General features: G+C 35.2%; 1 protein-coding gene across 1 annotated transcript in view; it reads right to left on the reverse strand.

Annotated features, from left to right (window-relative positions):
* The window catches only part of su(f) (cleavage stimulation factor subunit su(f)), a 59,937-nt gene that overhangs the window by 16,019 nt on the left and 18,558 nt on the right, over nucleotides 1–25,360 (reverse strand). The window contains exons 4-12 of the mRNA XM_089236383.1: nucleotides 10,520–10,552; nucleotides 10,283–10,380; nucleotides 9,738–9,839; nucleotides 8,442–8,568; nucleotides 7,422–7,580; nucleotides 5,899–5,980; nucleotides 5,614–5,723; nucleotides 1,223–1,339; nucleotides 295–369 (exon numbers count right to left, since the gene is read on the reverse strand). Of these exons, the coding sequence (XP_089092509.1) occupies nucleotides 295–369; nucleotides 1,223–1,339; nucleotides 5,614–5,723; nucleotides 5,899–5,980; nucleotides 7,422–7,580; nucleotides 8,442–8,568; nucleotides 9,738–9,839; nucleotides 10,283–10,380; nucleotides 10,520–10,552 (903 nt within the window). The remainder of the gene's footprint in view (nucleotides 1–294; nucleotides 370–1,222; nucleotides 1,340–5,613; nucleotides 5,724–5,898; nucleotides 5,981–7,421; nucleotides 7,581–8,441; nucleotides 8,569–9,737; nucleotides 9,840–10,282; nucleotides 10,381–10,519; nucleotides 10,553–25,360) is intronic.

Genomic DNA, 25,360 nt, shown 5'->3' on the forward strand with positions numbered 1-25,360 from the left:
GAAGTTAGAACAAGTTTACCATATTTATCGCCAATTCATCAAATAGAGATCATCCGAATTTCTTGCCAATAGCTTGTAAGGGGTTAAACGTAAGCAGATATGCCTGAGTTAAATGAATTCGATCACTTTCCGAAAAGAAAAGATGCAATTCATAAAAATTGTGAGTGATTTGCTTTTGGTATGACTAAATTAAATAATCACTCCAACTGATTAATGTAATTTTGCCAGCTTTTTGGTTTGAATAATTGATGATCTACTGTAATGGAAAATCGAAAAATTTCAAAATGAACTCACCAATGTTGGGTCAACATCCTTAATATCAATGAACTTGTTGTAAATTTGATTCACTTTGTCAAATTTCATCCTACCCTGCATGCAAGGAAGAGAAGAAAAAAATAATTAATTCAAAAAAAAGTTAAGAGGTGAGCCACTTAATCCCTTAACCTAACTCATGTCAAAATATGATTCAATAGATGGGGGGACTCTGCCACTGCTTGGGTATATGCTAAACCTATGCAAAAACAAATTCTAAATATAAATTTGGAGTTATTATCCCTCCTCTCTTAAGAGAACTGAGAAACACAACATTAAGGGAGTTACACAAAGGAGAAAAAAAAAGACAAAATTAAGGTGAAGAAAAAAATATATTACCTTTCAAGCTTGCCTATTTTATATACAAAAAAAGGAAAGTTTCATAATTAGAGGGAAACAAAAATAGATTAACTACTTTTATTAAATCACAAATGATATAATTTAATGCAGAGGGTTTTTAACCTATGGGTTGTGACCCACACTTGGGTCACAAGGGCATGCAAGATGGATCGTACAAATTCATTTACAGTCCTGTTACTGCAGTCCTGTCAAACAAATGCAGTTATTGTCACTGGTTTCACAAATTTTTAAACACACTCTCATGGGTCATGAAACCGATCTTGTTGTTGATTTTGGATAGCAGTTGAAAAAGGTCAAGAACCCCTGATTTAATGATACAGGCAGAGACAAATACGCCTTGGAAACACAGTACCCAGTAATTTGTGAGAGATATAAAATAAACTTTTAAAAAAATTGAAAAAAAATTAACATTTTTCTTTAAAAAAATCAATTAAACTGATAAAAAAATTTTGAATTTTCCAAGAGATAAATTTTTAGTGGAATAATAATAAAATTATTAGAAGAAACAGATATGTCATTGCCACCAAGTCAGTTGTATATGCTTAGTCACCTCTTCAAAATCAGCACAAGCAAAATATAAAAGCATGTTAGTCTTCAGGGTTGAAGTTATGGCACGTTCATATATAGTGGCTGCTTCTTCACCAAACAGCTTGCTTGCATTCATGTCCTAAAAGAAGTAAGAAACCATAGAAAATAAAACAATTTTGAAAAGTTTGTAAATTTTTTTTTTGTTAACATTTTATGTAAGCTTATTATTATTTTATTTGCAAGTTAACAAAACATTTGTAAGATTTGAAAAATGTGTCATGGAACATGAGACACAAACCATGGTGAAAAAACATAAAGACAAATATGAAAAGGTTTAACAATAATAAAATGCTCATTCAAAAAGTGGCTCATTCTTTCATTGGGTTTCTGTTATGACAATCTCTTAGTTTAATCTTTCAACTGATCTGGAAAGTGAGTTTTTAAATACATAAAAGCTGAATAAGTTAGCTAACTATGGTGCGAAAAAATCTTGCTTAACTGACAAAGGTGTAGTCCTGTCATAATTAAAAACAAGTACTATGGTAATAAAGAGTACGATACGAAAGTACTTTATCAGTTAATTTCAAGTATATACAAGGTGTTTAATTTTTTTAGAAATAAATATTTTTATACACATTTGAGTAGTGCATATATGATAAACAAAAATTGATAACATGATACATTGAATGATATGATAATAAAATTTAACTTCTTTTATCTTTCTTTTGATGAGGCATGAAAAATACATTATTAATTTTTTTTCCATAATGATATAATTTATTTCTTTTCACACTGTTAAAGTAATTTTTATATTAAAGTTTATTGCTAAGGTAAACAATTAATTTTTGTTTGACAGCTTATAGTGCTTTTATTCCTGGTGAAATTTTCACAATTTTCACACGAAAGTTTGAAGTTTTTCCCATAACATCTGGCTACTTGCAGAATCCATGGTGAAGTAAATCTTCCACAGAATCTAATGCTTGAAAACATTTTTGTATGGTTCTATTGTCTTATATCAGGGCTGCCACTCAAAAAATTAGAAATCCCCCCCAGACAACATACTCATATCATAATAAAAAAAATCCATAAAAAAATTATTTTTTAAAAAATTAAAAAAAAAATTTTACATAGCACACACACACTATTTCAGTATCCTGTAAGATTGACTCGAGCCAAAGCAAAATGACAGAAATGACTTGATAACAAAAACAATGTTTTGGCCAAAATAGGGTACTAGCAAACCACAGATAGTTTTTTCTGTCTCCCCTCATAATATATATTTACATTATTTTTTGGAGTCCTCCAGAGTCCAGTCTGTCACCTCTCATCAACAATGCACACAGTAAATTATGAAGACAATTAAGTTTGTTAAGAATATGACGCTCTTTGGAGACCACTTCCAAGAGCACAGTGCAAAATGTGTAAATTACAAGATCCAACATAAATAGGTCAAGGTGGATCAGATAGTTTTACAGCATTTTCCATCCCTTTTTTAAAAGGATTTGTTTAAATTTTAGTACTCAATGCCAGTGTAATCGTTTTTGACAAATGATGCACTTTCATTTCTAGCTATTTGCTGAGCACTGTAAATATTGTTTGTGCCTCTGCATGCCTTAAAAATACAGAAAACAACTGAATGTTATTGGGTATCATCAGAGTCACAAAACCTAGAATAGGCCTATGTACCCAACTGTGTTGTGTCACCTATACATAAAATGTGCACCACAATTTTGAATAATGAATGTTATTGCGGAAAACCATGAAGTAGTAAGTACAAAATTATTTTTTTTTAACCAGGTGTAGAAGTTTTTAATTACTACTCTACTTGTTGAACCCTCAAACTAAACAAATGAAAAATTAATAAACATGCAAATTGTTCTGATATACACCCCTCCACAAATAACTGAAAACAATATAATTTCTACTTTGGCGGAATCATTAATTGCAATCTGCTACATTTGTATTATATGGCATTATATCGATGATTCCCTCCTCAATTAAAATCCATTATATGAATTCTGTTGATAGGTTTTGGTAGGAAAAGTAGGACATTTTACCCAAAATTAGGAAAAGTAAGAACCCTGCTTATATTTACAAAGTAGCAGAACTCAACTGGTCCCTTCCCCGGTCATCATTTGGAGGGTTACAATAGAGAGGTCAATATGTAAAAAGGATTTTGTTTTGCATATTAAAATTAAGTCTATGGGTGGTCAACATGCATGATAAGCAGCAGGTAATTTAGAAAGATTTTGTGTTATTACATAGTCCAGAGATGCCACTGTACTCTAATTTACCTGGGTCCCGGGACCCAAATTATTCGAAAAATCGGTGTCCTTTTTGAGCGAAAGTGTGTGGGTCATTGTCAAAGAAAATTTATCTTGAAAAACAAATTATGCCCCCCCCCCCCTATAATTCACTGGTATCTCTATGAATTTTCTTCCAGCATGCCCCAGGTCTTTGATCACCTGCTTATATTTCTTCGTTAAGACTGAGCGGTGGGTCATATTCTGGGTAGGAGAAGGTAGGTTATCTGTGAATCAAGTGATTCATTTCTAAAAACATGTTCTATCCAAGGGTTCATTTACTTTCCCTGTCTACTAGTAGGAAAAGCTTGCAAAGAAGCTCATTAGCACTGAGAATTAAACGTATGTAATTCTGCACGTGTAATAAATCTAAAACAAATATACAGCTGATCCCACTTACAACGTTTCTCCCATTTAGAACATTTTTCCACTTAGTACAACTTATTTTCGTGGTCCTAACAATAAGTAATTCTCATTAAGATTTCCTGTTTACAGTGTTTTCTTATTTACGTTATGACGGTTTTTGAAAAATGTTATAAGCAGAATCCAATTTAGTTAACAGTTGGAGACACACATTTATATATTTACTAATAAATCAATCTATAAATTCCCTTCTGATTGATTTTACATTTCGTTAAAAAAATCTTAGAACTTTCAATATCTTCTGATAAAATTTAAAGCAAATTAGATTCTCTCCTCTCTCAGACACTTATCTTCTGATTCCCTATTCATACTTTGGTTTTCCTGGTAAAATGATTTTATTTTCCCTCCATGGTTCACCATTCTGTTCTGTCGCCATTTAACTGCCACATATTTTAACACCTGAATATGGGAGCTATGTCAGATTTGTGTTGGAGAAACTTAACAGTGTGCTTGTATGTGTATGCTCAGCATTTGGTGTGTTTTGTGTTCAGTAGGCGGTGCCATCTATCTAGCACCGCAACTAGATACTTTCTCAAACATGAGGGTGAATTTGGTGCTCCCTTCTAGTCTAGAGCTCAGGACACTAGACCCATCTGTCCCTCTCCCCCCCAGTTGCGGCCCTGCATCTATCTTCCAAACTCTCTGGTAATGCATGCACTTGAAGTAGTTTGTGTTGTAGTTCTGTGTGATCGCCGTGGCAACCAGAAATTTTTCCAAAGGAATAGCTAACTCAAAATTTGAAATCTTTAGAAAATCACATTTTTTGCCCATTACCATTGCGCAATTGCAAGTTCCAAACCCAGATTTTCACTAAAAGCAAAATTTGATTTGGGGATTATAAGGGGCCTCTTCTCTTCCCCCCCCCCCCCGGAAATCAAAAATTAGAAATATTTTTGTACAGAATTAAAATATTGGAATAAAATAATTTCTTGTATACTATCTGTGAAGAATTAGATCCTGGTGCCCCTCCAAAAGCCAATTATGCGTACACACCCGTGATTTTCGCAATGCAAAACAGTGACTACCACATAATAGCTAGATGAAGAAACTGGATATTGAAAGTCGAGTTTTTACAGATTCTGTTTTTTCCCTGATATTGGGAAAGTTTTACAATTTGAACGGGCGTTAAAATCTTTTACGATTAAAAAAAGTGTGCATTTTGCAATATTGTAGGAACAAGACGAATTTATGCGATATAGATGCGGTCTTTCAATATCGGCAGATAGCTGCGAAAGTACCGTAATTTTCCGTATTTAACCGGAAGGGAGAAAATCTGCAGGGGAATAAAAAAATCTGAAATTTGAAACTTCTGTATATGGCCTTTCATTCAGAGAGAGAAGCAACTACGATATCCCTTATCTTATTCTTCAACAACCTGCGTGTATATCAATACAGTACAGTGTATAAAGTAGTAAAACCAGTTTTTCAAGGCAGCGTGATCATGATACATAGTGAAAAGAAAGGAAAAAAGTTGGAGGGGTTTTTCCTCTCTGCTTTTTTCTTCTTAGAAGTAGGAAAGAACGCATCCTGGAGAACGGTGAACAAAATTTTTATGTGTCCTTTTCTGAAATTCCGGGTATCTTAACGCCATCTCTGCATAGTCTATTTTCTTCTTTTAGTAAGAAAATAATAAATCAGAACTGAAAATTCAAACTTAGAAAAAAGAGACTATGAAAGTATGTATTACCCCTTTTTCAGTCAAGACTTTGCTAGACTGCTCCAAGAATAATGCAGCTTCATACCAAATATCTGGATGATGACCAAGGCATAGTAGACATTGTTCATATGCAAACATCACTGTGAATGTAAAAAAAAAAACGGTATGAAAATCAAAACAGATTCAAGAGTTAATTCTTTTCTGTAGGAAATACAAACAAGTAAATAAAATGAAAAATTACTCTGAACTTCAATAAAGTGATAATTTTATAAAATTCTGGATAAAATAATAAAGCATAGCCAAAAACCAACAAACCTCTTTTTGTAAGAGTGGCATGATCTTCAGTTTTTAGAGGATTACTTTTCTCCCAAGCTATATATTTTTTCCAAAGATCCACCTGGAAAATTTAAAAAAAACATTAGAACCTCATGCGATAGAAGTTAAATCTTTGCATTGTGGGTAGAGGATATGATAATGAGGGATTTTGATTCAATCTATAAATTACTTTAATTAATAAAAATGTTACACATTTTATAATTATATGTCCATTGATTTTTAGTGCCAACATGACACAATAGGTTAGCAATAGCTGAAAGATACATGATTTGATTCCTAACTTCCAAATTTCGTATGGATACAGGTTGGATGGAAATTTAAAGAGCTCGTGAAATTATTTGCTACAGTGATTACATGAAATAAAATAAAAAATGTTTTCCATGTTTAACAAAAATATATTTCATTGCATTAATTCATCTCCAAAAAGTATGAATATACTACTACTATGTAACTATGCATGCAACCTTATACACATTCGTTTGAAGAATATCTAACAAATCGGTACATGTTAGAACAGCTTGTATGATTGCATATACACATGCATGGCCCTACGTATTTATGTTGTCAGTGTTGCACTCGTTTCATGTTTCTGCTAGTGCTGCATCTGTCTTCCATATTTTGAAGTAATGGTGGCAAATGCTTGAATTTTCATACTATGATTTGAAGTTCAGCAAATATACTGTAGAACCTTAACAGACGGTAATGGGTATGGGGCCACTAGAATAACAAGATTCTCATTATTAGAGATCGTCCTTGAAAATATGAAAAAGTCTGCAGTTCAGATATATTGGTTTCCAACTTTGAGGTGCAAATGCAAGCTGATCTCTCCATTAAAAAAGTCTCACCGCAGAGAGCAACAGGCCTACAACGGTAAAATCTTCAAACATTACACTTCACTCACAGTTCAAAAAATATGTGGTAGATGGCAGGACTATAACAAGCATTACACAAAAACAAGCTTCACGTTAGGTTCACAACACCGACACACACATTTCACCATGTACCAATTTGTTAGAAGTTCCACAAGGAGGATATGGACGAGTTACATGTGTGGTTTAGTAGTAGTAGTGGTTCAGATATATTTATTTACAAACAAATAAATATTAACCTTTGAAACATAACACAGCAAGCACAATTACGCAATAGTTTCAAATCATGATTTCAACATCCATCATGGGTCATGCTGTGCCAGTAGAAAGTATAATTAGTCAAACTTAATCTTGCACACATGCTTCAGTTAGTAGGGAACTTTACACACAGCTATATTTTGATTAGTTTTTTAATAGCATACACAGTAAACAAATTCAACAAATATTTTTGCCGAATTTGTCATGCCCAGATAAGTGGATATCGTGCTCATGGTCAATACTGTAGTAATTTTTTATTTAAGTTATAGGTTTGTTCTGATAAGTTCATGTATGTTCAATATAATTATTGCGTTTGCAATTAATATCAAATGTGTTCATATATATCTTTTCAAAAAGAAATAATTAACTAATTACTTGTTTTGTTTCTTCTGGCAATCCTTGGGGTGGGGTAGATGGAATGTTACGATTGATGCCTCTTGTGTTAGCTTCATACTCTTTAGCAACTCTCCTGGCAGTCATGTAATCTCTGCTTCTATCTTGAACCATTTTTTCAGCAAGAACAGAGTTTATGCTCTATATAAAGTTAATAATTTTTATAAATGTCTAAAGATTACTTTTCTGTATTACCCAATACAAAAGAATTTCACAATAATTAACAAGAACCAACAAGAGAGGTAAAATTGCAAGGAAAACAAACCATAATCCTGATTTGTGGTTTTGCCCTCCCTATTTGCCTATATCATTGGTTTCTCTTTATTGCATTAGTATCAGAAAAATAATTCCAACTTCTTGGTATTTAAGCATATAAAATTAAATTTACATTAAAAACTTGTAAATCATGAAAATATTGGCTAAGTTTTATGTTGACATAGCATGTAGTTAAATTGAAGAAATCAGACAATTTCTTGATCCATCTTAATCTGTTTCATTCTGAATATGATAATGATATTTTAAATAAAGCCCAAAGTAAAAAAAGCTATAATGAAATAAAGAAGCAAGTTTAAATAATTAAAATTGGTAAGTATTAATTTTTAAATTTCTGTCATTTGATGTGGCACCATAGCAAAAAAAATTTGATGGGTTTTTTTTTAATTCCCCTCTAAGACAGGAATGAAAATGTTCCAATGCCTTTGTTAAGCAAGTGTGATGCTTTGCTTATTTTGCTGTTTTGTTTTTATTTCTTCCAAGTAGTAAAATTTTCAAAATGGTGATGTACTTTTTTCATTTGGGAAACTTTAGTACATTATCAAATTTCAATACACAAGACTGTGAGATCTCACCATTTGTTGATTCAATTTTACTTAATCTTTAAAGGCTAAAGCCATAATAGATGAAGCCTTCATAAATGAACAAGTTTTAATGAACTCCTCGAAGTAATGCAAATAAAATACATTACTTTGGATAATAATGATATGATGGGCAAAAAAAACTTACCTGTTCATAAGCAACATAGTCTTTCCAAAGCTGTTCTATATTTGTCATTGGATTAACAATACCCTTCTGATACACTTTTCTCACAGCGGTTATTCGTTGATTTTCAGCATACGAACCCACTGCCTCCCTAAAACCAAAAAATTGAAATTATCATAAATCATTTCATTAAAAATTTCAAATTTTAGGAAGCAAAATATCAAGAATAAAAATCAGCAAATTATAATAAAAGGAAAAACCTATGTTAAAAAAATTTCATAAAAGTTTGTACTTATGGTTAAGTAGCAAAAAATAGCAATGGTTTTAGCCAAGCTTAATTTTAAGTTTATACAAGGGCTGATGATAAAGTAGTAGCAACATAATAGAGAAAGCATCAAAACATTATAGAAGAATTTGGAAAACTGTAAAATTTGTGTGATGCAGGTGATGGAGCTAATATAGATGTGCAGAGAACATCAAGTGGTCAGTAAGAGGTGCAACTGCTGTATGTGATTAAATATAGCATGTTTTCCTGATGTATGAAATGATTTTCCATGAATTTTCCATGATATATAGAGTTTTATAATCGATTCACTGACCTCTTGGCGAAACAGATAGATTTATAGAAAATTTTTAACTCTTTGTCATTCGGAATCTACAACAAGCTGTAGTTCCCAATCTAATTAGCCCTTGCATGCAGAAAATGACACTGGTGCAACAAAAATGATCAAATGATTTTAAGAGGGCAACATTCTTCACCTTATCATCTTCAAATAATTAAAGTAGTGATTGTGAATTAAAATAAGGGTAAACCACAGAAAAAATGTTCAGGAATTTTTTTAGGGGGATTATGCAAAGAATGCAGTGACAATGCATTACTGTGTTTGACAGTTGCAGGATGGATCAGTATATTTTTGCAAGTTGGAATAAGACTGTAAATTCAACCAGCAAAATTGCTGGGATCAACAGAAACTGCTTTGCAGATAGCATCCAATGGCTCCCACACATTTCACAAGAGGTACAGGACTTATCTGATGATTATATTAAAGTGATGCAATAGAATTTCACTTCTGTGTTCAATAAAAATTTCTTACTGCTTATGCTGTAGTAATTTATTTCTTATTTTGTAATTCTTTCTCTACAAATTCACTGAAGTTGCAGTAACTGTGTGTGAATAAACAACTTTCCCAGTACATTTTTCTTCTCCTTTACTTCTTGCAGCTGCATGATCACATACTTTTAACAATAAACTGGAAGCACACAAAGAAAAATAAAGTTAATATAGCAAATCCAGATTCAGAGAGAGATTTATTAACTTACACATTCTTTAGAAATGTCACATAATCATTCCATATTGGGTAAGAAAGGATATCCATTCCCATTTTATCAAGAGCAAAATCATAAGCTTGAGCCATTTTCTCTCTATAAAAATAAGAAACAAACACCTTTTATCAATGGTGAAAAATATGTCCTTCAGCAAAAAAACCATAGCTCATCAATCAAAAGATAGCAAAGATAAACCAAACGCAATTTAAAACCTGAAAGAACATTCAACTTTCCAATGTTTCCATAAATGAAAACCATAAAAAAATTAATATTAAAATGATCATTGACAATGATGTCACTTTATAAGAAATATTACTATTCTTCTTTTATTTTTTAGGGTAGTTTTTCAAACATGTTCAAATTGGAAATTCTTTAGATGTTGCTACAGATGTAACATGATAGTACACATTAAATTTAAATGGCCCAATAGTACTAGCTGTTCAATTTTTGTGACTGCATGTCATGAAAATACAAGACAAAAACTTTGTCAAAATATTAATCCTATAAATTTTAACTAGCTGAAAAAAATAATTATATACCTATACGATGGCAAGGATCCTTTTGTTTCCTTGACATAGGACAAGTATGTGCGCCACAGGTCTATGTTTAGAACTCTTACAAGACATCTTGTGAACAACTAGATTGGAATTCAAAACAATTTTAAAAACTATCACCTAACTGCAACCTCTCATCTCAAAACAATCACAAACACTGAATTTTAATAAGTAAATTAACTGCAAAATGATCAATAAAAAACAAGTAAATGTACTGCAAACCTTTTCAACTCTTTCGTAATTTCTTGCCTTCATCTGAAAGAAAGTGAAAGAAAAGAAAAAATTAAGTAAAAAAATTAAAAAAAGAAATTTCAATAAAAACATCTTTTCTTTAGGCATATGTTATGGCCAAAGTCTGGGCATTTCACGAATCGGCTGAGAGTTTTGGTCAGCTGATTCACAAACTGGCAGATTTTGGGCTTTGGCCGTAACACATACATGGTATAAAAAATTATACATTTAAATGAGCAAAAAGAAAAATGTGAATGAACAATGTTTACAAAGTATCCCCCAACAAAAAAAGGCAGGAGGTGGGGAGGGGGGGGGGAAACTCAAAAACATGTTTTACACATTTGTCTGCTTTATACACATGCATATACTGAGTAAAGCATAATTGTCTTTAACAAAATAAAAGTAATCACATAATGAAGGCTATCAAGTGTAATTTTCCTCTTAATAATTGTGGATTAAACCTATTATTCGCACCTAATCTACAAAGATAATTAATGATGAAAAAGAAAAAAATTATAAAAATCATTAGGGCTGGAAATGGAGTGAAATTTTTAATTGATTAATCAAAAAATTTTAATCAATTAATCACATTTTAATTAAATATTTTGTAAATGTAATGCTGATTATTGATGCAAAAAAAGTAAAAAAAATTTTCATTTAAAATGTACCTATTTGCAAGATATAAAGAAATATAGAAATGGATTAAGAAATTAGGGCCGCATGCCTGAAGCAATTCGATATGCTGAACATATCTGTCAAATCCTGGAACTTTTTCTCTTGGATCTTGTCGTTTTTTTAGAAAAGCAGTTATTTTAGGCGAGTCACTGATTTCAAACTTTTACAATCATATTGTTGCTTGTTTTCCCAGAAACTCCTCCTCCCAAATGTTAGTTTGGGGGTGGGGTAGAGAAGCTGGTGTTTCTCGAATATCAAATCATCCCTGGTAAGGACAACCAATTGACTTGTCTCTTAAAACTTCCATTGAACTCAATTTAAAACTAAAATCATTGTTTTTTATTGAATAGACATGTTGAAAAATTTGATCGGAATATAGATTCAAAATCCCAGTTCGGGCATGTATGTTTACTAACACTAACAAATTCCCTGGACGGATCATGCTGATCCCTTGGGAATACGTGATGAACACATTATTATTAAAAATATATCTATATGGTCACATATCTGAAATGCTATGTATCAGAACATAATTTGTAATTTAAGACATCTAATTGGTTTTGTAAAATAAATTAATCAATTTTAATCAGATTGATCAAGTAAATTAACTTAACTAGAAACTTTAACCGTGACTAATAAACCAAACCAATCAATTGGACCAGCCCTAAAAAGCATAGATAAGCAATAGGGCTTAAGCTAGATAAAAAATTCCTTTCGCAAAAAAGCGAAAATGGGGGGAAAGCTTTAGCAAAATGCTACAATGCTAATGTAATGATTGATGGTTGGATGTCTACTCGTTTTGTACCTCCTGTATGCATTTTTGAGAAAGTGGCTACTACTTCTTTCGCATTCTACAAACCGTAGCTCTTACACCCTGATAAGCAATCAAATGATGTTCCATGGTCATCATAAGCAAATGTCAATGTCTAACAATTTCTACCAATGCATGCAGAAGTGACAGTGAAGGGGGGGATCATCACAGTCCATATTAGAGGCACCTTGAAATGTCTTGTAACAAGGCACTTTGAATTGGTACTACTTCACCAAACACCTACTCCGAGCATATCATTATGTTGCAATTTACTACCATTAGTTGCGAGTTGGGTTGTAAATAAAGGCACAATCTATTAGTATAGTAGTTGCCTCAAACTTGTTAGTGGGGGGAGGGGAATATCTTATCTGTATTCTTTTTTCCCCAGTTCAAACATGGGACCTGATGGCAACCTTTACAGTGGTAGATGAGCATCTTACCACCACGCCACTCAAGATTCATTAGGAATGGTACTGGCATGTAGGACCTATGACAATAACCCTATCTCTCTAGATGAAGCAGTTGAAAGTGTTTACATGAGTCATGGGTCTCCTCAAGTGGTGCTCTGTTGGGGGCATTCTGAGCCTGGTTGCCTGGAGCCCCAATGAAATTTGAACTAGGGCTTCTTCAAATCCCAGGCTGACTTATCCATCATCTTTGAACAATGTATGATGTCAGTATTATAACTAGCCAATCATGGTTCCCTATCCTATTTATTTTAAAACCATTAGATGTCACTTTGAACAAAAAAAACTGGTTTTGCCGCTCCAAAATTGAGGATGATGAGTCCACCCGCTCTTTAAGCGCCTTAGTCTGAATGCATAGGTCCACCTGGGAAATCTCATGGCAATTAGATCTGGCTACAATGGTCAGGCATATGTTAAAGTAAAAGCCCAAAGACTGGTAAAAACTTAAGTTTTACCAAGGCAAGTTAGTAAAAGCCAGAAATACGCTTATAAACATTTTTATTTTGGACTTTTTTCTAAGTCAAAACCCATCTTTAATGAATCAATTAACCATCATGAACTAGTTCCACCAACTTTTTAATTAATTAGTAATTATAACTATTTCATGATTATAATTAATTAATAATTACCAAATTTATTAATTTACTCTATTTTCAGTATAAATTTCAAATTAATTAATAAAAATTATTAACCACAGAAGTTCATGGTTAATTAATTCATTAAAATAGGGCTCTTGTTTGGAGTAAATTGGTCAATCATTAATTAACTACTTAAAGTTGAAAACTAATAAGTCCATGGTGGTTATTTCATTAGTTATTAATTTTGATTATTTTAAATAAATATAATGATTAAATAATTATTAATTTTAGATAATTATAATTATTGATTCATTAATAAGCATCAGGAATTTATGTCTAGGGTTACCAGCCATCCTCTTTCAGGAGGATGTGTCCTCCTTTTTGATGTCATTTCAAGCATCCTCCTACAGTTCGGAAAGTTCACCCTTCTGTCCTCCTTTTCAGATTTTTGGAATTTTTCCCCCCACTTTGAAACATATATTTCTTCATTGATATGAGTGTTTTGTGTTTTTTTCCCACACACATTTACCTATGACTGTCAAAATTCCCACTTTTTTCTGTTTCTGCTTTTTTTAGCAGTTCTGAAAAACTATTATGGGTGAAAATTATCGTTGTGGCCGGTTTTATTGGCCGAAATAGTGGCGCCACCTATTGTGAAAATTGGGATAAGTGATTACATTAATAAGGGGATAATGATACATCATTAAGGATCAGTGCAAGCGTCCACCTTTCTCAGTACTCAAATCTGGTAGCCCTACTTATGTCTCTCAATGGGATTTCAGGAGTCCTCGATGGGTGCAAGACAGGAACTCACACAAACAAGAATATTTTTATTGCAATACCACTACTATTAATTGATTGTATATGCTGAAATGTGTGTTCTGAGTGTATGTGTGGCCCTTAGTGCTACCATCATTCTTCCAAATTGGAAATGAGAAAAGATTGTGTATGCAAATTTCCATTTAGTAGATCTGCTACTCTCTGAAGAGAGACTTTTTCAAAGTGCCAACTTGCATTAACTGCTTGTTTGAAAATCACAGCCAACTGCTACTATTATTGAACTATACATGAACCTCAAAAGTCCCCCACCTCTGTGGGAGAGTTACTAACAAACTGGTGCATGATGCGAAGTGTTATGTGTGGCCCTAGAATATTTATGATGTCAGAGTTACACATATTTCATGTTCGAGAAGTGCTGCCATCTGTGTTCTATATTGAGAAGTTTTCTTATTCCTAGTTTTTTGCACTTATGAAATTATCGTGTTGAATGTCTAACTCAAGGGTGCTCAACTTTTTAGAGAGTGTGGGGGCCACTTCATTGGTTTGGAAACATGTCGCGGGCCACGCAAGTCATATGAAAATGTACCTTGGATACGTAGCCAAAGAAATCTTTAAATGTGCCGCAGGCCACTAGTGATTTGGAACTGCGCCACAGGCTGCTTTTGTGATCTGGAACGGCACCGCATGTTACTTAAGTGTTCTTTAAATGCGCCACGGGCCGATCAAGTGATCTGGAACTGGTTTTCACAGCAGCAAAAAGTAGGGGAGGGGATAATACTAGCAATACTTCTATGAACAATGATCAAGATCATTTTAAACAAATTTACTTTTGCAGTCACGAGCCACACTTGGCCCACGGACCATGGGTTCAGCACGTACGGTTTAACTGCTCTTTTTGTGAAGACACTTTTTGAAGCGGTATTTCAGCTAGCATTTAAGCACTGCAGTTGAAAATCAACTTCAGTCGATCACCACTGCACCGCCTGTGAGACCGAGTCCGGGTCATCGCGATGCTCCCACAGCTGCACACTATCACAGCTATGCGATCATGGCCCGAGGGGGGAGGGAGAATCAAGAGCCTTAGAAACGCGAAACCATCGCAACGCACACGCGACCTTACCGAGGAGAGAGAGGGATTCACGTTTAGAAAACATGCTAACAACTCCACATAGGCGGAGATAGACGTGAAAGTCCTGGGGGAGGGGGGGGGGACATTCCCGATTCATTGCCGACGATAATGAGGTCCGTGTAGCCAATGACAACAGCGACACACATCATCACGCAACTATTTTTGGATTGGGGGTTATTGCATGTCCTTTTGACATTCAATCTAAACGTGCAGTCAACATTCGGATGTGTCTGCGGTAAAAATGGCACGCTTTTCAAGGAGACGCCACAGGTTTAAGAACATAAATAAAGGCCTACACCGTGGAGTCAATTCTTAGAACAGATGATTAATTAATTAGTTTTAGAATAGATTGTAGATGCAGGCCACAGCTAGAAACGAAAATCTGTCGCCCGACACCAGTAAAGTGATCTCTCACTCTATACGTTTTCTCTCAGCTAAAAGACAATTCCCTATACTCCCGGTCAAAGATATAGGTAGACTAGCTGTTACCCGCGGCAGCGCTCGCGTGAATTTGGTAATCTGAAAATCACTTCCCCCATGCTCATTTGACCTTTTCATGACCCCTTTGGGACGTTGAATTTTCAGAAATCCCGTCTTAATGGGCATCTATATTATAAAATATAATACGGACCGAATTTCATATATAAACGCTCGGCCATGATTGTCCCTTATGACCCCCGCCCCTAGAGGTTGAAATTCGAAAATGCCTTCCTTAGTGTCTCTTTATATTATAAAATAAAACTACTGACCAAATTTCATATTTATAGCTTCAGTGGTTTGGGCTCCGCGTGATTTCTCTGTTTAACCTTCTACACCCCCCCCCCCCATGACCCTCTTAGTGGTCGAATTTCGAAAATGCCTTCCTTGGTGAATCTTTATGTCAAGAAAACTACTGAGCGAATTTCATATTTATGGCTTCAGCGGTTTCGGTTCGGCGATGATGAAGTCAGTCAGTCAGGACATGTCTTTTTACATACAAGGTGTATAGGTAACAGGGCGTATGGTATTTTACTGGCGAATCATTTATCCTATAGGCATACTACCAATTAGAAAAAGTATTCAAATAACGTAATGTACTCAGATATGTCATTTATGTTGCAAGGGGTTGTATATAGTTATTAAAATTAAAATATTAATTTTTCATACGGACACCCTGTGATCAAGAACCCAATTACAAAGTTTTTGTTGCCCGCTGAGATATTCGAATATTATAACGCTATTTTTCCCCAACTTTCCTTCATTTTGCGAATTCGAATATCTCAGCGAATATTGCACTTAGAAACGTGGAATTTATGTTGTTGACATAAGAGACAGGGCAACAACTTTTTAATTGAGTTCTTGAGCATACGGAGACTGCATAAAAGGTTAACATTTTTATTTTAACAACTATACAAATACAACGCTACAACAGGCAAAATGCCCAACGAGGCGGCTGAGGCAAAATGCCCAACGAGGTAACGTATACAACGCCTTGTAACATGAATGACGTATCTGAGCACTACACGTTATTTGGATATTTTTCTAAATGGAAGTACGCCTCTACGATCAACAGTTCACCAGCAAAGTACCATACGCCTTCTTAGAGATGTAATTCAATTATACACTCTATTATTTGAACGTCTTTTTCCCTTGCACCGACGCATAAATGAGAGACTACTGTATTTATTTTGGTGCCCCTCCTTCGTAGTTCAAAACAACCAGTTTTGAACTACGACACCAGACCCCCCCCCCCCCCCCGCTCGAAATGACGTTCATATTCCGCGCGGATGTTTCCGACCGTTAATGATTAATGACAGCTCCTGATTATTTCTTTGTTATTGCAAGGCAATGACCTTTTTCTGATTTTACTAATATAACTGATTTAGCTATTGCTATGTTCCCAGTCAGCGAAAACTTAATTTTTTTGTCTGTAAAATGCACTTTATAAACCAAACCTAAAAGTTCCACTAAGTCTTGTTCAATATGTGACTAATAATTTTCCTGAAATAAGAACGGCACCCTTGTTTGATCTCGAAAAACTCGAACTCACAAAGTATCGCGAGACATTATCGCAATTTGAGGTGCCGCTCATCGGATCGGGTATTAACAAAGCCTCCTAGATCAGTGTTTCAACCGCAGAATGGTGACATCAATCGAACCGTGAGGAAGTGGGTCCTCAAACTTCTGCCATCCGAGGCCCCAGAATAGTTTAACAAAGAACCACTGTTCAAAGCATTCAACAGGCACATACCAGTATCAACAGCTCACCGCGACACACACTTTGAGAAACACTGCCGTAAGATAATAAATAGTTCATACCATGGCCCCCACATCCTGTAGCACATCCTTGAGCCCCTAGGCTGGGATCTTTTGCGGGCCCCTTCTGCTGTTAATTTATAGCGTGAAAAAGCAAAAAAATTATGATAACCGTCCCGGGCCCCAGGGCTAAAGCCCTGTCAGCCCCCCCTCCCTATGTGGGGGCCATGGTTCATACGACAACGCAATTTAATTTTACCGACTAAGGTGTCTTTAATAATTAATTGGCTTTCGATGAGTTAATGTGAAGTTAGTTAATACAGTGCTTAATTGATATAGCAATTTGTTGCCTTAATTTTATTTTACCGTCAAAAAAAGTTGAAAACCACTGCCCTAGACTGCTACTCTATATTAAGACTTTGGTATTAATTACCTGTAACGAAGTACGCACGCGTCAAAGGTATAAGCACTTACCAATATATAAATAAGTCAATGCGGTTCAACAAAAAAATGTGCGATTTCTATACCAATATTCAATTTTGAACTATAGCACACAATCGAATATTGGTACCAGGCCTAGAAGTGAAAAATAGGAACACAATTGACAAAAAAAAATTTTTAGGAGGAATAAAAATGAAATTCATAAATTACCGTAGTATTTAAAAATGTTCTGTTGCTCAGATTCATATCTTGAGTATTTTAATTATAGTATTACAGTGAAACTTGTCTTCAACGGAATTGCAAAGGACCGAGATTTTTTTCGTCGAACACAGGTTTCCGCACAATAAAGGTTCAATTGATATAACGTGCAAAATTATGTAACGATCCCGTGTGCGATTGAAATAAAAATAAATTAATTGAAGATAAAGTAAATTAATTGAAGATAAAGTAAATTAATTGAAGATAAAGTAAATTAATTGAAGATAAAGTAAATAATATTAAAAAATAGATAAAATAAATCATTATCCTATTAATTACTAAATGTACTGTATTTAGGTCAAGTTGTTTGCATAATATCGTCTATGTTTATGTAATCCTCAGCATCAGGGCCGTACTTAAGAATTTTGTGAGGGACAGAGCAACATGCTTCTGCCGCCCCTACCACTGTAAAATTAGATAATTTTATAACGGTGTTTTTCTTTCCCACCTCCTAAATTTCGCCGCCAGGGCAGCTGCCGCCTTTGCCTTTCAATACAGAAATGGTTTTTGCTAATCGAAGGATGATGTGGAACTCAACATTTGCAATCATACATTGCGTAAAAAATTACGGTGGAGCACTTTAACATTTTGTATGATTCTTTGGTGTAATAGTTTCCGTTGAGAGGGTACAAATTCCGTTTCCGCGCGTTGGACAGGTTCCGTTTAATCCAGGTTTTTTTAATGTGTATTTTAGCATTGAAATCACGGGACCACTTTTTTTCCCGTTGAAGACGGGTTTCCTTTTTTTTTAAATACAGTTTCTACTGTATCTATTAATATTTTAAGAAACTCAAGTTTTTATTTATTTATTTATATATATATATATATATATATATATATATAAACGAATTTAAAAATCTTTCATTCCCACAAAATGTCGTAACAAAAACAATGTATAATAGCACAACTAAAAAGAAAATCAAATTTCTATTGTTACTTAAAAAGTCCAATTAATGATCGATTCATTTTTTCCCGTCCTTTTCGAAAAACCCTGTCTAGGTACCGTAGAAATGTAACACTGGCATGATCAACCCATCGCCCAAGGGCCGAATTTGCCAGTCATCTGATGTAGCCCACGACATCAAACCTAATTTTGTGAAAATGAACTAAGCGACACATTTCCAGATCGTTGAAAGAGACCTGCGGCACGGTTCCAGAACACTCAAGTTACATGCGTTGCTGTTCCACTTCACTTAAGCGACCCGCGGCACATTTACATATCATTCAAGTGATCCGCAGCACATTCCCACATAAATACCATCACACAGTTAGAGCACTCAATTGCCCAATGGAACATTTATAGATCATCTCAAGTGACCCACGGCACTGTTCCAGGTCACTCAATCAAGTGGCCCGTGACACATTTCAAAATCAATGAAATGGCCCACATTCTACGGAAGGCTGAACACCCTTGATGTAACACTTCCTGGAGTTATTCTAAACGCTGTATCCTTCGGATGTAGTGTATGACCTGCTGTTCATGAATGTCTTTTTTTTCAAAGATGGTAGTCGTCAATAACAAAAAATGAGCCTAATTTACGCCTTAAAACACACATGCCCAACCCATAAGCAGCCAAATGTGTTTTTACCCAAATGTGGCCCTGTGATCTGAAAAGGCCCGCGACTCATTTTCAGATTACTTAAGTGGCCCTCGACACATTCCAGATCATTTAACCTGCCAACGGAGCATATCCAGATTCTCAAGAACTTACCTCAAGCACATTTCTAAATCACTTGAGCGACCTGCGGCAAGTCCCAGTTCACTAAAGTGGCCCTTAGTTCAGTAGCAGTTTATTTTAAGGGGATGGCGCACATTTACAGATCATTCGAGTGACTCGTAGAACACTTACAGATCACCTAAATGGTCCGCGATACATTTACAGTTTACTTAAGCGGCCCCGTTGCATTTTTATAGATAATTTTAGTGGCACTTTTGACACATTTCCAGACCACTCAAGTGGCCCGCGGCACATTTCCAGTTAACTCGAAAAGTGGCCCTTTTTCAACCTAAAGTGGTTTTTCTAAAACAATGAATTGGTCCACACTCCCCAAAAATGGTTGAGTACCCTTGCCTTAAAACAAGGGTGCTCACCAAGAGTGTGAACCACATCATTTACTTCGAAAAGCGTCATGGGTCACTTAAGTGATCTAGAACAGCGCCGCAGGTTATGTGATCTGTAAATGTACCGCGAGTCACTCGTGATCTGGGAATGTGCCGCGGGTCGTCATACCGAAAGATACCCAGGCCGTAGGCTTGAAAAAGTTGAGAACCACTGATCTAGAACAACGTTCCAGGTCGCTTAAGTGATGTGGAAATATGCCGCGGACTTAAATAAAGTGAGAATATGCCGGGGACACTTCAGAGGAGCCCTCATGCCATGGGTTGAGTCAACACAATCTATAGATAAGGGGGGGGGGGTGGTCGTTGAGCGCACATGTGCGCTTTAAAATAAAAGCGACACTTTCGATAATGGGTACAGGCAGTTCTCCCAAATGGAAAAAGGTTGAAGACCTCTGCCCCCGCCTTTTTTTGTCACCCTTATTTTATGGCAAACGATCTGCGAAACATTCACTTTCCCCACTGGAGTTCAGGCTCATTTTAAGCACTTTGATTAGGCACGGCGGCGAAAAGACACGCTTGTCGTCGTCCCTAACTCTAGTAGAACTAAAGGAAGAATAATTTAATAATAATAAAAAAAAAATTCTCTTCTCTTTCAGTAGTGAGCTGTGAATAAAACACGTCAAAAAGGGAGGAAGTGATATTTTGCGGTTACTCGAAATTTTCGTAAATATTTTTCAAAACAACAAAAAAAAAAAATCTTTACAACCATGACACTTATTAATCCCGGGATTAAAAAATGTATCGTGTGTGTGTGTGTGTGTATATATATACACAGAGTATATTAATTACTTATTCTTTTAATTCTATATCGAATTTTGAGTGTTAGCTTTGAAAAGAAAAAACCTCGTGACAGCAAGTGCCTAAAAAAAATCTTTTCACGCGGGCTTCAAATTTTCAAAGCGACTCTCAAACCAAAACCGATTCAAAAAATGCTATACCCAACAGTGTTGACACGATCCCTCTTCTGAAAGCATAGCCTACAATACATCAACGTCCGTTTCGAAATTGGCGGAAAAATAAAATTTTAGAATGCATCATACTCCCTGCGAGTTAGTCAAGTTAATAAATCTTCGTCCGTTGGAAGATATTTTTTTTATTATTTCGTCCTACTCACACCATAGATTATATATACACCATTATGTATATTATTAGTTCAAGATGAATTAACAATTTTAGAGAGAGGTGGTTACAGAACGTCTGTAAGTTCGTCCACAGACGCTTGAGAATGAATTTATATGCTCTTAATACAGAACAAATATCGCATTTTCTTCTCTCCTGACGTAAACGACACATCTTTTCAGGATAAAAAACAATTAACCATCGTGCTATTGTCATTTTCTTGTATTATAAACAAATGCTTGATAGCCAAATGCCCAGAAATTCCGAATAGTTTCCGAAATGACTTTTAATCAATTGATATTTAGACGCTATACTATAACAATGTCCAGTCAATACCTTCACGATTGTGTTTTTGAAAGCAAAAATTAATGTATGAAACAACATCGGTGAAGCCCGCATTGAGATCCTTATTCGTCGTGCAACTCGGAAGAGAAGACCGAACATGCAGAAAACAACACAACACAATGAATTCAAACACATACACAATAAACTCAGCAACGCCCCCCCCCCATCCCATTCTATCATTTTATTTCAATATCAGAATTCAAGATATTTCAACTCGAAATTTTCCCTTTTCATGATACAATGGCAAAAAGATTCTGCAAAAGAACGGATGATAGATAAGAAGGAGGTAGGTTCGGGGGTGCGCTAAAAACTCCAGCAGTTGATAACAGGGTATCGTTGGTGTGACGGTATCCAATTATTAGGTGAAAATAAATCTCCACGTGTAATACTACAGAGCCACTTTACTAAGTGATCTGGAAGTGTGTCCGGGCCGCTTTGGAACTGTGCTACGCATCACTGAAGTGATCCGTAATTATGCCGCGGATCACTTAAGTAATCTGGGAATGTGGTCTTGAGTGATGTAGAACCACAATGGGGGCAGCTTAAGTGCTCTGAAACTGTGCCACATGCCACTCGAGAGATTTATAACTGTGCCACGGACCGCTTAAATGTCCTAGAATTGTGTCGCGGGTCACTTAATTGATCTGTGAATGTGCCACGGACCTACTTGACAGTGATCACTTGGTTCATTTTTACAAAATTAGGATTGAGGGGGATACGCCACATCAGATAACCTCCACGGCCAAATTTGGTCCGCGGGAAAAGGTTTATCATGAATGGCTTAGAACAGAGGTCTTCAACCTTTAGTCGCGAGCACTGCCTGTAGCTATCGTCAAAAGAAGAGTACCATCACGGGACACGTTTGAAATACGAATGCATGAAATCAGAGTGATTTCAATCCTTGAATATAATTTGTACAAGGTGCTTAATTAGAACGTTGATCAAGTGCTCGCGAGCACCAAATCAGACACAAGCATCGAACACTCTAGGTGCTTCAGGGAGCACCATGGTGCTCGCGAGCAACGGGTTGAAGATGCCTAGCTTAGAGCCAGGTCGCAATGAATTTTTAAAAAATAAATTTTGAGTTCTTAGCCTTCAAATAGCATTGAAATTGGTTATAACAATACACACATAAAATTTCGGAAGAAAATACCTTTATAATTTAAAAAAATATTTCAGCATTAAAATAAATTTTTGATCGTTGCACCTCCCCCCCCCCCCGTACGTCACTGATCCCACTAATATGCGTTAGGAGGTGGGGGGGGGGCAGAGCTGACGAAATTTCACTGACAAGAAGAGAGGGGCTCAAAAATGGCAAAAAATTTGCTGACGTAATACTTGAACGACCCCTATGCAGAAAAAGGAACAAACCCCCTGAATGATTTTTTTTTTTAAAAACACTGAAAATAAAAATTTCTGAACTTTCAAAAAAAAAATCGTAATTTTTATACTTCTAAAATATTTATTTTCAAATCGGCGGCGAACCGGAAAGAACCTCTACGCGGGTCGCATCTAGCCCATCATTAGTCCATTGCACGCCGCTTAGCTCACGATGAATTTTTTTTTTTTCTTCAAAATACACTTTAAAGACACCACACGAACCATGTTGGGCCCCAAGGGACACGATGTCCTTCCAGACAGCCCTATGAATTAAATTGATTTTTGTGAAAGCCGTACACATACAGTAGAACCTTCTTAAATCGGACTCCCCTTTAACGCGGTTCTCCGGATGATACAGGCATAAAATGGGAAAGAAAATTGTATTTCATTTTTTTTAAATCTCAGAGAAGCGAGAGAGTCGTTGAAAAAAAATTGCCACAATAACTTTTTTATTATTACCACACCTAGCACAGTGACAGGGAACTCCTCACGTATAACGGAAGGGAAGTTCACTGATTTCTTAAAGTTTAAAGAGCGATATAGAAATGCTTCTCATGGCTACCTACTAGGTCTTTATTATTTGAAGAAGCCAGACCTCGCCACAAAAAATTAGGAGGCAAGTTTTTAGAACAACACTAATGGCCTATTTCTAAAGTCAGGCAGAGACAACACTGACCGAGCTTCTCGTGCGCGGCACACAAGACTCGCACAGCAGAGAAGCTTACGACGTTTTTCCCCAACAAAGCAGGAAATATAACATCCTTTTGACAACATCAGGAAGTGTCAACGGGGATTACACTACAAGTTTTGTAAACGTGCTTTTATAAAACTTGAAAAATATGACCAATAAACAGATCGATCGGTTGCATTTGCTCTAATGTAACCTATGAGCCTTATTGGTTGGATTTTTTAAGTTTTATAAGAGGGATTTTATCAAACGACAAAATAACCATTAAGCCACTATTGAATGTAACTAATACGCTTATTGGTTGCATTTTCAAGTTTTATAAAATAACTTTTAAAACTTTTTAGTGTAATGCCGGCCTAAGTCGCATCACAGAATACAAATCTTAGGCAGGGTTTACACTATAAAAGTTTAATAAAGGATCTTTTACAAACCTGAAAAATGCAATCAATAAGCCTATTAGTTACGTTCGTTCAAATGTAACCGATACGCGTATTGGTTGCATTTTTCAGGTTTCAGGCTTGCAACTACTGCTCCCTTTAAAGCCAAGATATACATACACCATAAAGTTTTCATAAAAGTTAATTTTTATAAAACTTGAAAAATGCAACTAATAAGGTTATCGGTTACATTCCAGCAAATGCAACCGATGCCCTTATTGTTTGCATTTTTCAAGTTTTATAAATGACATTTCATGAAACTTTTATACAGTGTAATCCCAGCCTAAAAAATATTACCGTAAAATCACGAAATACACCATAGAAGGATGACATATCACTATTCAACGTGTATAAGAAATATGTTGAAACACGTAAAATCAAAATTAGAGGGAACATCGCTTGTAACTGGCAACAAATCTTCTAATTTCAGTGTTATATTTAGTAATGTAAATTGGATGCCAGGGTATGAATTTATTTTTTTTATTTTAATTAACTGAGTACACTTATTAAAACAAATCTTATTAATCATTAAGAATGCACATTTTCATATCACCTAACTGCTTTTTTCTTGTAATTGCTCAAATTTAATTAAGCATTAATGAATGAACTACAAACAAACTACAAGCAAAAAATATGAACACCAAAAATCTGTTTATGTAATATGAAAGATCGAGCCCAAATTAACTTCATGGATTAACATTTTTCTTGCAGAAGAAAGGTGCTTTTATTCATGAGCCGCCCCCCAACCCCCATTAAAGTGAATGTGTGGTGGCAACTTAGTATCACATATATGGTGCAGGTATCTCAATTCACTGGATGTACAACTGAAGGGCCATTCAGCATCAACTAAATAAAACAAATTCTATTGACGAGATAGTTTTTTGCACAATTGGTGGACGTGTTTCCAACTTGCATGATGTTGCTTAATAGTTTACACATTTTTTATTCTTATACAGATTCAATGAGTTTTGGTAATAAAACGAGAAACTCGAAATTGTAATACGAAAAGTAAAGTCAGAAGCCCAATGGTATTTAGGTTGGTACAACATCTATTATTTTGAATCAGGAATTAGGGCATAGAATTCAAGGCTTTATACAAAAAACTATTCCTGTTTTTTAATCAGGGGAGCCTTTGTGCCACATTGCAATGCACTGAAAATGTTACTCTATGCACAAAATCTAGAAATGAAGAAGCTTTCTTTCTACACTGCATTAGGGTTCAAGTCTATATTTACCCCAAAGATTTTCTTTACTTCTTTTAATCACAAATTTTACCACATATCGTATGGTATCAGCAACATGCATACCATACTAGGTTATTTTTACTTCAATAACAACGAAGTTAAGAGAAAACAAAATTTTTTTAA

Source organism: Pholcus phalangioides, unplaced genomic scaffold (assembly GCF_987345545.1).
Source record: "Pholcus phalangioides strain wild (caught in Gottingen) unplaced genomic scaffold, Ppha-v1.0 ptg000009l_1, whole genome shotgun sequence".
Taxonomy (NCBI): Eukaryota; Metazoa; Arthropoda; class Arachnida; order Araneae; family Pholcidae; genus Pholcus; species Pholcus phalangioides.